Source organism: Martes martes, assembly GCF_963455335.1.
Source record: "Martes martes genome assembly, chromosome: 15".
In the NCBI taxonomy this organism is placed as follows: domain Eukaryota; kingdom Metazoa; phylum Chordata; class Mammalia; order Carnivora; family Mustelidae; genus Martes; species Martes martes.
This window is the reverse complement of record NC_137903.1, coordinates 9,962,706-9,976,533: the sequence shown is the minus strand read 5'-3', so window position 1 is coordinate 9,976,533 and position 13,828 is coordinate 9,962,706. Positions and strand designations below refer to the sequence as shown.

At 41.4% G+C, this 13,828-nt stretch overlaps 1 protein-coding gene across 1 annotated transcript in view; it reads right to left on the bottom strand.

The window, feature by feature from the left end:
- The window catches only part of TAF1A (TATA-box binding protein associated factor, RNA polymerase I subunit A), a 30,803-nt gene extending 17,278 nt beyond the window's left edge, over positions 1–13,525 (bottom strand). The window contains exons 1-4 of the mRNA XM_080825068.1: positions 13,388–13,525; positions 11,930–12,052; positions 6,837–7,006; positions 2,293–2,406 (exon numbers count right to left, since the gene is read on the bottom strand). Coding sequence (XP_080681194.1) covers positions 2,293–2,406; positions 6,837–7,006; positions 11,930–12,050 — 405 coding nt within the window. The 5' untranslated portion in view covers positions 12,051–12,052; positions 13,388–13,525. The remainder of the gene's footprint in view (positions 1–2,292; positions 2,407–6,836; positions 7,007–11,929; positions 12,053–13,387) is intronic.
- Between the last annotated feature and the right edge of the window lie 303 nt (positions 13,526–13,828).

Below are 13,828 nucleotides of genomic sequence, written 5' to 3'. Positions count from 1 at the left end.
ACAAACACATGGACCAACTGTACAGAATCAAAAACCCCGAAATAAAACCACATATCTATGGCCAACTAATGTTTGACAAGGAAGCCAAGAATACTCGAGAGAAAAGATGGTCTCTTCAATAAAAGGTGATGGGAAAATCGGGATATTCTCAGAATAATGAAATTGGTCCTCTCTCTTATACCACTCACAAAAACTAGCTCAAAATGAATTAAAGACTTAAATGTTAAGGCATGAAACCATAAACTCCAAGAAGAAAACACAGGAAAAAGGGTCCCTAACATCAGTCCGGGCAATGATTTTTTTTTAATATGACACCAAAACCATAAGCAACAAAAGCAAAAATCAACATATGGGACTGTATAACCTAAAACGCTTCTGTATGGCAAGAGAAACAATCAACAGAATGAAAAGGTGGTCTATGGACTAGGAGAAAACACCTGTAAGTCACATAACTGATATGGGGTTAATACCCAAAATAAATAAGAACTCATACAAATCCATAGCAAAAAACAACCAGGAGTGCCTGGCTGGCTCAGTCAGTGAGGTATACGACTCTTGATCTCAGGGTTGTGAGTTCGAGCTCTATGATGGGCATAGAGATAAATAAATAAAATCTAAACATATCTGTAAATATAAATATATATACATATACATACACACACATACACATATTTATTTTAAACATCCAATTACAAAAATGGGCAGAGGACTTGAATAGACATTTCTCCAAAGACCCACAATTGGTCAACAAGTACATAAAAAGGTGTTCAACATCACTAGCCTTTAGAGAAATGCAAATCAAAAACAGGATGAGCTATCATCTTACGTTTATCAGAATGGCTATTACCAAAACAAGAGATAACATGCTGGCTAAAATGTGGAGAAAATGGAACCCATGAACCCTATTGATAAGAATATAAATACAGCCACTATGGAAAACAGGATAGAGGTTTCTCAAAAAAACTAAAAGTAGAACTACATATGATCCAGCAATTGCACTTCTGGGTCCATATCCAAAAGAATGAAATCACTATCTTAGAGATTTCTGTACTCCCACATTCACTGTAGTATTATTCACAATGGCCAAGACATAGATAAAAGCTATGTGTCCATCTAATAGATGAATACATAAAATAACATATGTCTACATAAATACATATGCACAATGGGTTATTATTCAGTAAAAAAAAAAAGGGGGGGAGGCACCTGGGTGGCTCAGTGGGTTAAGCCTCTGCCTTCAGCTCGGGTCATGATCCCAAGGTCTTGGGATGGAGCCCCGCATCAGGCTCTCTGCTCAGCAGGGAGCCTGCTTCCCCCACCTCTCTCTCTCTGCCTGCCTCTCTACCTACTTGTGATCTCTGTCTGTCAAATAAATAAATTAAATCTTTAAAAAAAAAAAAAAGGAGGGGGGAGGAAATCCTGCCATTTTTGGTTAACATGTGGTGGATGGACTCTTGACGGCATTATGTTAAGTGAAATAAGTCAGAGAAAACACAAATACTGTATGGTTTCACCACTCACATGTGGAATCTAAAACCATCAAACTCAGAGCAGAATGGTGGCTGGGGGGTGGAGGACATAGTGAGATATAAGTCAAAGGGTACAAACTTTCAGTGAGAAGATGAATACATTCCAGGGATCTAATGAATGGGATGGTAACCATCATCATAACACTGCATTGGATACTTTAAAGTTGCTATGAGAGTAGAGCTTTAATGTTCTCACCATAGCAACAACAAAAAATGGTACTATGTGAGGTGAAGGATGTGTTAACTAATCTTATGCGGTAAACATTTAACGATAAAAACATGGGTCAAATCATCACACTGTAAGCCTTAAACTCACACAATGTTATATGTTGATTATTATCTTCATAAGGCTGGGGAAAAACCCGTTCCCACACATTCAAATTCCCAATTTGTTTTAGCTCTTTCCTTTTTCCAAAAGCACCAATTCCTAGAAAATGACTTAATAAGCAAATGACTAAAGCTAAAAGGTTAGGATTTGGCCCATTACCATAATGAAGCACAAGGGCCATTGTTCAAGGACCGGTTTTGGCCCCCACAGACATACAAAGAGAAGGTATTTTCTCTCAGAGAACAAAGTACGTACGTAGCAGGAAATGGAGAAGCAAATGGTTTTCACAACACTTCCTTTCATCCTCTTTTATCTTTCCAGGTGTCCTACCCTTTTCCATACCTTTTACGTTATTACCTACCTTATTACTGAGACAAACAATTTCTTTAAAAAATGAACACTGCAAATGTAAATTCACAAAACCTGCATTCTCACCTTTAAGTAATTCATGACACCGATGTTTTTCATCCTGTCAGCAAAGGTATTGAAAGTCTCCATGTTGCTTTTGGGATGATAAAATAGAATTTCACTTCCAAGCTTCCAAATAATCTGTCAAAACAGAAATTACTAAGAAATTGTAAAATCCTTGCCTTAAAAAATTTCTGTCTAAGAATGCTATGTTCTTCTCTGCTTACAACCAGTAATTCATTTCCCTGGATACCACTACTGTCGACATTTTGCTCTTTCTCATTTCACCCAGTAAAACTATTATATCTTATGTGGTAAAGCTTCTTCCATCCATTAAATTAAAATAGCAGATGGCTATACTAGTGCAATTTTAAAATTTGTAGTCTAAAGAAGGTAAGAAGTTAAGACCCATATTGTAGATAGAATTTTCAATTAGTATGAGGGCAAGAATATTTAAGCCAGAAAACTTGGTTTCTATTAACACTGGCATCTCCACTGCTCTTGGTCTCATCTTTATTATCCACAAAATGAGAGCAAAGGACTAGATGTTTCCTGAGATCCATCAAGCTCGATAACTCTTGACTATATTTAATCTATATTTAGAACTCCAACTTAAAATTTGTTATCAGCTACAGTCAAATTTTAATAAAATATATTTTCTCCCCAAAGCACCAAAATGGCAGTGACAGAACTTGGAGCCTTTCTTTTTCATGGAACTGAGTCTATGTTTCTCTTACCCCAATTTAAAGTATTTCATTTTTTAAAAAAAAGATTTTATTTATTTATTAAGGGGGGCATGCATGCAAAGCAGGGGGGCGGGGAAGAGGAAGGGGAAGAAGCAGACTCCCCGCTGAGCAGGGAGCCTGATGTGGGGCTCGATCCCAGGACTTTGCGATCATGACCTGAGCCAAAGGCAGGTACTCAACCAACTGAGCCACCCAGGTGCCCCAAGAATCTGTATTTTCAACAAAAGCCCCAGCTAACTCAGGAAGAGGCAGACAGGGCCACCTAGGTGGCTCAGCTGGTTAAGTGGCTGACTTTGGCTCAGGCTGTGATCTCGGGGCCATGGGATGGAGTCCCCTGTGGGGTGCAGCACTCAGCAGAGAGTGTACTTCTCCCTCTCCCTCTGGCCCGCCCCCCATTCATCTCTATCCCTTCTTCTCTCTCTCAAATAAATAAATAAGGTGTTTTAAAAAAAGAGACAAGTGTCTGAAAACCAATGATTAAAATCCTTCATTTTATAACACAAATTTTCAACAGAAAGAACATATAACTTGTCCAGTGTTTTATGGATGCACATAGCTTTGTCCATAAACTAAATTTTCAATCAATAGTTAAATTTTCTTTGATCAGATTTTTTTTTTGGCTCTACTAAATATCTAAATGGTGTAATGTTTACTGTATTAGTAAAAGCTACCTGAGATATTCATGTGAAGTTATTTATGGATAAACCGTATTTTACTGAACAAATTTAAAAGTGTATATGCCAAGCCCTGTTCTAGACCCCTCCCCTCATGAAATTTACATTTTACTGTAGAGAGACAGACAATAACCAAGAAACAGAATAATTAAATTGCAAGTATTGTGGGAAAAGAACGGAGTAGGCAAAGGGGTTCAGGAGTGACAGCTGGAAAGTGGAGGGGCGTGGTATGGAGTTGCCATTTTAAAAAGTCACAGCAGGCCTCACTGAAAATGAGACTTGATGGATATCAAAATGATATCTGAAGAAAGACCTTTCCAAGTAAGGCAAAGACAATCAAGTAAAAGTACACACGGCCCCGTTCAAGCAAGAACAAGGAACTAGTGAGGTTGGAGGAAAAAAACAAACAAGTATCTGAGTAATAGGAAATGCGGTTAGAGAGATCAAAGGGGGAAAGGGAGTGAGCAGACCATACAGAACTTGCAGGCAGTCGTAAGGACGTCGGCTGTTACTCTGCGTGAAATGGGAAGTCACTGTAGTTTCCAGCACAAAAGTGACATGACCTGACCTATGTTTTAAAAGGATCATGCTGCATCCTTCGTCACTGGGGAAATACAGATCAAAACCACAATGAGATACCACTCCGCAATCACTAGGACAGCTATAATCACAAAGACAAACAGCAACAAAAGTTGGCAAGGATGTGCAGAAATAGGGACCCTCATAGACTGCTGGGGGGAATGTAAAATGGTGCAGCTACTTTGGAAAACAGTCTGGTAGTTCCTTAAGAGGTTAAACACAGTCACCATATGACCAGCCCTCCACTCCTAGGAACATACCCAAGAGAAATTTCAACAAACATCCCTAACAAAAACACGTACACGAATGTTCATAGCAGCATTATTCATAATAACGCAAAGTGCAAACAACCCAAGTGCCTAACAACTGATAAAGCAATACATAAAGCGTGATGGAATATTACTTTGCAATAAAAAAGGCCTGGGTGGCTCAGTCAGTGGAGCGTCCAATCTGATTTCCACTCGGGTTATGATCTCAGGGTCATGAGATCGAGCCGTGCACTGGGCTCTGTGCTGAGCCCTGAGTCTGCGTGCCCCTCTTCATCCCCCCCTCTGCCATTTCCCCTTGAACACATGCACTCTCTAGCTCGCTCAGAAATAAATTAAAAAAAAAAAAAAAAGAATGAAGTACTAATATATACTGCAATAAGGCTAAACTTGAAAACGTTGTTTGGAAGAAAAAAGTCATGCGCAAAGGCCATATATGATAAAATTCACTTACATGGAATATCCAGAATATAAATAGATTAGTGCTTGCCAAGGGCTGGGGAGTGGGGTAAGGAGGGGTAGAACAGCAAGGGACTACAAGTGGGCACAGGGTTGTTTTGGGGGCAGGGGAGCAAAAATGTCTGAAATTTAGACTGTGGTAAAGGCTGCACATCTCCGTGGATACGTGAAAAAATACTGAATTGTACAATTTAAATATGTGAACTGTATGGTGTGTTAATTATAAAACTTTTTTTGTAAAGGATCACCCTGGTCACTATGTCGAAAAGAGACTCGGGGGTACAGGAGGGCAAGCAGTCATCTAAGTGAGGGGACAGACAGCGGCTTGGATCAATGTGCGGCAATGTAGGTGTTGGGTAGTATTCAGACTGAATTTTTTTTTTTTTAAGATTTTATTTATTTATTTGACAGACAGAGATCACAAGTAGGCAGAGAGGCAGGCAGAGAGAGAGGAGGAAGCAGGCTCACTGATGAGCAGAGAGCCCGATGTGGGGCTCGATGCCAGGACCCTGGGATCACGACCTGAGCCGAAGGCAGAGGCTTTAACCCACTGAGCCACGCAGGCGCCCCAGACTGAATTTTTTTTTAAGATTGTATTTATTTGAGAGAGAGAGACCATGCACGAGAGCCCATGAGTTGGGGCGGGGCAGAGGGAAAGGGACAAGCAGAGTCAGGGAGCCTGACAGGGGGGCTGAATCCCAGGTCCCCGGGATCATGACCTGAACCGAAGTCAGACACTTAACCAACTGAGCCACCCAGGTGCCCCTCACACTGAATTCTGAATGTAGAGCCAACAGGATTTTTTCACGGTTTGGATATGGGGTATGAAAGAAAGAACTTCAGAGTCTGGCCTCAGTGATTAGATACATAAAATAACCATCACCTGCGATGGGGAAAATTAGGTTTGATGGTGAAGAACAGAAGATCCGTTTTAGGTATGTTAGTGGGATAGGGCTGTTAGACAGCCGAGCGGTGATGGGGAGTAGACAGCTGGAAACAGGAACGCGGATGTGAAAAGATGTCAGGGCCACAGATACACAAATGGGAATCATCCATCATAGAGACTAAATTTAAGGCCATGAAACTGAATGAGCTCATCAGGAGTTCAGATAAAGAAGAGGACGAAGGACTGAGTTCTGGGGAACCCCCAAGTCCAAAGGCCAGGGAGAAGAGGAGCCTTCACAGGAGGCTGAGAAGGCCAGTGAGGCGAGAGAAAACCGAGAGAGACTGCAGCGTCCTGGTAGCCGGATGAAGACAGTTTATCACACAGGAGGAAGCAATCTACTGTCTCAAATCCTGCTGACAGAGCAGGTTATACGAACCCTGAGAACTGGGCACTGTTGACCTTGACAAGATAATGTGGAAGAAAGGGTGATGCTGGCTGTCAGGGGTGCCTTACTGGAGAGGGTATAGAGAGAACCAGTATACACGTTCTTTCAAGGAGTTTTGCTGAAAGCGGAAGTGGAAAACCGGGGCACACCTGTGAAGGAAGCGGGGCGTCAAGGACGACTTTAAGATGGCAGAAATACCATGTCTGTAGGATAGGGACCATCATCCCACAGAGAGGGGAAAATAATGACCCTGCGAAAGAAGGAAGAATACTGGAAGGAAGAGTGGGGGTCCGAGAGTTCCGACTATTCCGAGTAGCCTTTAAAGTCCTAGTAAGTAAAAAGAAGTGCGAGAAACAACGTCCCGGTACAAACTCTCCACCCAAAACTACTTTAAGTCACTTTTAGAAAAATCAATTTGAGATCCCGCAAAGACTCTTCAGGACGGAGCTGCGCAGGCAGAAAGGCCCCGGGTCTGTGATGGCCTCTGGCAGACTCGCGCGTCCCTTAGTCACTTACCTCGGGAGCGGCCTGCCTCTTGTGGCTATCCGAGTCCTCCAGGATCTGGAGGTAACTGTGCATGTACTCGGCAGCTTCCTGCCACTGGTGCTTCAGCAGTGCTTCCTGGATAAAACCCAAACAAGCACTTGTTGTCTGGGCAAAATCCTTCTCCTTTTTTCCTCCTGTTGCTATAGATTAAAAAGAGAAGAGTCTTTACCCACAGCGATCCCAATTCAAGTTTAAAAAACTTATTTCAGGGGCGCCTGGACGGCTCAGTGGGTTAAAGCCTCTGCCTTCAGCTCAGGTCATGATCCCAGGGTCCTGGGATCGAGCCCCACATCGGGCTCTCAGCTCAGCGGGGAGCCTGCTTCCCTTCCTCTCTCTCTCTCTGCCTGCCTCTCTGCCTGCTTGTGATCTCTCTCTGTCAAATAAATAAATAAAATCTTAAAAAAAAACCAAAACTTACTTTAAAGAAAATAAAATAAAAAACTGATTTCGGATAAGCAGGTTTCTTTTTTTTTTTTAACAGAGTTCTTTCCCTTGTTATTTCTAGTAGTCTTTATCCCCCCAAAGATTTATTTAGTTATTTGGCAGAGAGTGAGAGCACACGCACTCGAGCAAGGGGGAAGGGCAGAGGGAGAGGGAGAAGCAGACTCCCCGCTGAGCAGAGAGCCTGATGTGGGGCTCGATTCCTGGACCCCAAAATCATGACCTGAGCTGAAGGCATAAGCAGATATTTTTAAGCAGAAGTTTTAACAAGTGGAACAGTAGTTATTACTTAACCCAGCCCATCCCTCATATCAAAGCTAGCTTCACTTGAAACAAACGCTCCCACATCCAGCTCTGAGCTCCGTGGGGAGTGGGCTTGGGATTCTCTCTCTTCTTCTACCTCTCCCTTCCCCAGTTGGCGCTCACTCTCTCTCTCTCTCTCAAGTAAATAAATAAATATTTTTTTAAAAAGTGTGAGAGGATCTAATAATTCTTTATAATAGAGCACTATGCAATTTCTTCATGAGTGTTTCAAGAATTCCAAAACCTGATATATTGCTATAATTATACTCTATCTAGTGCCATCTACTTACTTACGTAACTAAGATTTCTCAGAATTATAGCAATGAAAACAAAGCAGAACTGAAGCTAAATCTTTTCCTTTTTTTTTTACTTAAGATTTTTATTTATTTGACAGAGAGATCACAAGTAGGCAGAGAGGCAGGCAGAGAGAGAGAGGGTAAAGTAGGCTCCCTACTGAGCAGAGAGCCAGATCCCATGGACCCTGAGATCATGACCTGAGCTGAAGGCAGAGGCCCAACCCACTGAGCCACCCATGCACCCCTAAATCTTTTCTCATTCTGGAAGTACATAATATTCCTTCACAGATTTACAAAATAATTGGAAAAAAGGGATCACCGTATTTATCAAACCAAAGAAGAAATTAAAATTTACTTTTAAATTTTAACACAACTTTATTTTTAGACTTCATTTATTTAAGAGGGAGAGAGAGAGAGAGAGAATGTGCCCACAAGCAGGGGGGGCAGCAGAGGAAGAGGGAGAAGCAAGCTCCTCGCTTGAGCAGAAGCCCAACACAGGGCTGATCCCAGAACCCTGGGATCATGACCCAAGCCAAAGCAGACATCTAACGAGTAAGCGACCCAGGCACCCCCCAACTTTCTTTAGATTTTATTTATTTATTTGAGAGATAATTTTTTTAAAGATTTTATTTATATGTTCAAGACAGAGCAAGAAAGAGCGGGGGGGGGGGTGTTGGCAGAGGGGAACCAGACTCCCCACTGAGCAGGGAGCCAGACTTGGGGCTCAATCCCAGGAATGCCAAGATCACGACCTGAGCCAAAGTCTGATAGACCGACTGAGTCATCCAGGTGCTCCTGAGAGAGAGTATTTTAATACAACTTTTAATACTTATGTTATTTTCATCAGCCTGTATAACTACTAATTATGATGTGCCACTCCAGATGAATTTAATACTTAAAGCCTTAAAAGTCATTAAAATGAATTTTAATACTTAAAGCCTTACAGAATATTAACAAAAAAATAATTAAATGTAGATATACAGTTTTATCACAAAGATGAAAGTATGAAAGGAAAATAAACAGTATAAAATCTCCATCAATTAAAATCTTTTTCATAAATTTTTTTTTTTTTTTAAAGATTTTATTTATTTATTTGACAGAGAGAGATCACAAGTAGACAGAGAGGCAGGCAGAGAGAAGGGGAGGGGGAAGCAGGCTCCCCGCTGAGCAGAGAGCCCGATGCGGGACTGGATCCCAGGACCCTGAGATCATGACCCGAGCCGAAGGCAGCGGCTTAACCACTGAGCCACCCAGGTGCCCCTTTTTTCATAAATATTTTTAAGTGGATGATGAAAGGCATATCACATTCCTATGCTGTTTAGATTCCACTGGATATATCAGTAAAAGAAGTAAACTAATTTCACTTAAAAATGCCAATCTAAGTTAGAAATTACATCTTTTGCAACTATTAAACTTCCGATATGATTTTTTGATAGCATCTTAACACCAAGCAAGGCAATACGTAATTAAAAAAAAAAAAAGGAAAAGCAAGCAAAGAAGTTTGAAGACTACTGCTCTACACTAGTGCTTCTCAAACTCAAACTCAAAATACAAACACATCACCTGGAGATCCTGATGCTTGCTATTCAGTGTGGTCCTGGAAAGAAGAGCCTTTCGGATCACTGGGGATCTTATCAGGAATGCAGAATACTATGCCGCCCTAGATCTCTGAGTAAGAAGCTGCATTTAGCAAGATCTACAAACAAGCTGCCCAGGACCAGCAGCAACACCAGGGAGGTAGTCTGGAAAACTGACAGAGCACTTCTTCTCTAAAACCTCATTTATTCACATAAAGGAGAACTGACCTCAGGCCACGCTCCCACCTACCCCCTCAAGTTTTCACCACTCAGACTGGAAATTGGACTTCCCCTCTGCCTTCCAACTTAGCGTAGTTACCTCAGGAATATCTCTCACTTCATTCTTTTATGAGCAAAAGATCATCCTATTTGGTGCTGATACACTTTCAAAAATAACTGCCTAGGAAAAGAAATTTTGAGAAGGAATGAAGTACAATAAAGAGCCAGTGCCATCAACCCATCTCTAATGCCCTTGAAAGAATGTGGAAACTTGTCAGTCAACAAATACTTATTTTTTTAAGACTTATTTATTTAACAGAGAGAGAGAGACAGCACAAGCCAGGGGGGTGGGGGGGAGACAGAGGAGGGAGAAAACAGGCTCTCCCCTGAGCAGGGAGCCCAATTCTAGGACTCAATTCTAGGACTCTGGAATCAAGACCTGAGCTGAAGGCAGACATTTAACTGACTGAGCCACACGGGTAACCTCAACAAGTATTTTTTGAGCACAATTTTGAATCAAGTACTATTCCAGGTACTCAGTTCTTCTAGGTACTCAACATATAGTTTTAATCCAGACTGGCCCCTGCTTTCAAAGTTTTTAGTGCAGGGGGCATATTCTTCAGAACCCTGAAAGATATCTACTAGGAAGAAAAAAATTGCTAGGCAATTTTGTTTTCCTATTATGGTTATTGATTACTACAATGTCAATATTACCTGAAATTATTTTCTCATTGCAGACATGAAGTATTTTGGGTTTAACAGGCTATCCATAACTTATGAAACATTTCTAAGCATATAAATTCTGGTCTTAAATCTATCTGCTTTAGACTGACACAAGCTCTCTATAGAACACTGATGACAGAAACATGCCCCACTATGTCTTAACTAGCAGGAACTTTAGTTACTAGTTCCCTACAATGGGGGAAAACAGCACTCCCTCTTGCGTGCCATCCATTCAAACCTTGTTTGAACCACGTGCATTCACTAGCAAAAATAAAATGAGGAAAGTTATTTTTCCAACACTCACTATGCGTGAGACTCTGTGCTGGGCACTTTACATATATTATCTCATTTTAAAAAATACATTTCAGTTATTGGAAGTATAAGCTTTGAGATCTGATACACCTGGGTTGAACTCCTGATACCAACATATAGAGTTTATCTTCTTTGAAATTCATTTCCCTCATCTCTAAAATGCCCAGCACATGGATTTGAGGATGAATTTCCTGAGATAATTGAATGAGATAATATTTACACTAAAAGATAAAGAAACAGGAGCAAGTTCTAGAAGCTAAAGAAACTCAGTCAAAGGGAAAGAGGGCTAGGCTAGGAGACATGTATTTGAAGGCAATAAGCGTTAATTCTAATATATTCCCAGAACTACACCATCCAACATGCCCACATACAGATAACCACTTCTTTTATATATTCTTACAGGAAAGATATCCCCAAAAAACTCTTGCTTATATTTATTTGTTTATACTTATATTTATAGGGGAAGTATTCTTTTTTGGAAACCTATTACAGATCAATTCTATTGGGAATAATTGCAACGCAATTTTTTTTTTTTTAAGATTTTATTTATTTGACAGCGAGAGAGACAAAAGAGGGAATATAAGCAGGGATAGTGAGAGAGGGAAAAGCAGGCTTCCCACTGAGCAGGGAGCCTGATGTGGGGCTCAATCCCAGGACCCTGGAATCGTGACCTGAGGCAAAGGCAAACACTTAACAACTGAGCCACCCAGGCGCCCCAAACAGTGCCTTTTTAAAGAGTATTTTCTTGGCTCAGTTTATATTTTAAAAGCATCAAGGGAGAAGAGGCTACAACTGAGCCACCCAGGCGCCCCATAATTTCAGGGCAATCCAACACAAACTTCTTAAAAACACTTCCTATGTATGTGCTCCTCAATGGCCATATCTTCTTCATCTATGTATCTCCAATATTCGGCCAATGCTAGGCATATCAGTGCCTAGTAACTATTGTTAGAGGGAAAAAAAAAAAAGTGTATCTACCATAATACAGACTGTTATTAGTTCAAGGGAAACGTAGCAAAAAAAAAAAAAAAAGTATTCTTTTTATAATTTTTTTGCTTACAGCCTCAAAAACCCTCATATAGTCCCATCTTGAAAACTGAATAAAGCAACTTGATTATTCACTTTGTATCCATATTGAATCTTACCATCTCCTTGCATTAAAGTTAAAATGGTTGTACACTATTTTACTTACCAATAGTCCCTATATGATTTTGGAGCCAAGGAAAAGACATTCCTGTACCAGAGAATACACGTGATTCCTCCTGGTCATCCTCTGTCTTGGACCCTATCAATTCTTCACTGAAATCACTCATACCTGTTCCAAATTGAAAATATCAGTTACTTTCTGTACATCTTATTCCACAGCCTTCTTAGTTACATAGAAATACTGCCACCTTTTTATCTAATAAATAACATTTGATCAGTGAAATTAATTCTACCAAGTAGATTCTTTAAAGTAAGAAATAAAATTATGTCAGCAACAGCCAAAATAAATGATCTTTTAAAAAAAATTTAATCTTTACTCCAGTTACAAGAACATACAAAGATAGCTAAGATACTGCCTCTTAATTTAAGAAAAAAAAAATACAACTCAAGTCTAGAGGAAGAAACAGCAAAATGACACATACTAAAACAATACAAGCATAATAGGAGTAGTAGTTAATACATATCAATCCCTTTCTACACACCAAGGATATAAATTATCTTTTTTTTTTAAGATTTTATTTATTTATTTGACAGACAGAGATCACAAGTAGGCAGAGAGGCAGGCAGAGAGAGAGGGGGAAGCAGGCTCCCCGCTAAGCAGAGAGCCCGATGCGGGGCTTGATCTCAGGACCCTAGGATCATGACCTGAGCCGAAGGCAGAGGCTTTAACCCACTGAGCCACCAGGCGCCCCTAAATTATCTCTTTTAATCCTTATAAATATCCTAAGAAAAGTATTATTATTTTCTTCCATTTTCATGTTGAAAAAACTGAGGGGCTTAATTAAATTACGTAACCTGACCCAACGTCCTAAGAAAGGTGAAGACAATATTCTAGGAACTAAAACATCAAACTACTTGGCATGAATAGAGTCTTGGGTCTGCGGAGAGGAGGGGGTCAGAAGACAGAACGAATGATGGGAAACTTTTCCAGAAAGACGGAAAGACCCAGCTGAGTGTGGACTTCATCCTCACGATGCTCAGGGTCCTTGTCCCGCTTTCCCCACATCCAACTGATTATTAGGTCCTGCTGTTACTACTTGTTGGAATTACTCCAGTTTCCCCTCTTCTCCGCAGTGCTACACCACTACCCTAGTTCAGGACATCTTCAAACTGTGTCTCCACCACTTAATTAGCGTTCCAACTAGTTATCCCGCCTCCAGTTTTGCTACTCCACATCACAGCCAGAGTACACCTTTGAAAGGCAGATTCTGTGGTTCAGGAGCATGGGTTTGAAGTTAAATTTGCATCCGACGCCCCTGCGTTTTAACGAGCCCTTACACAACAAGCTCTCCCTTCCCAAATTCTCAAAAACTAAGCTGGTGCCGCGCAGTTGCCGCGGTAACCATCAGTGCTTCTTCGCCCCTTCCGCCTCGTTCTCAGAAATAAACGTTTCAGGACATTAGGAGAAAGTATCAGCAGAGCATGGGTGAATCCTGCCACAGACCTTCAGGTTCTACTTTGAACGCTGGCAATACTGATAAACAGGAGAAGCGGCCCAATCCTTCCCGCAGCTCTGAACGCGATTTCGTAACCCTCACACGGCGTGAGCGACCCGCCACCGGAAGCGAAGTTAGAGACGCCTTCGTGCGAGCATGCGCAAAGTCCGCCGGCGCTTTCTGGCTGCCCGCAGACGCGGCTCCGCCCCTAACTCCTCCTTCCGCGGCGGAGGCGACGCCATGCGCGGTCGACCCCGGAAGTGACGGCGGTGTGCGACCCTGTCTTGGGGTTGGTCCTGGTTTTACGTGTTAGTGTCCCCGGGTGGGAAGATGCGAGGCTTTAAAGGCGAGTGGAGACCGAGACAAGGGGGTGATGGCTGGATGAGGTGAGCAGTCAAAAAACATGTCACTTTAGAGAATGTGAAAGAATGTCACTTTACTAATTCACG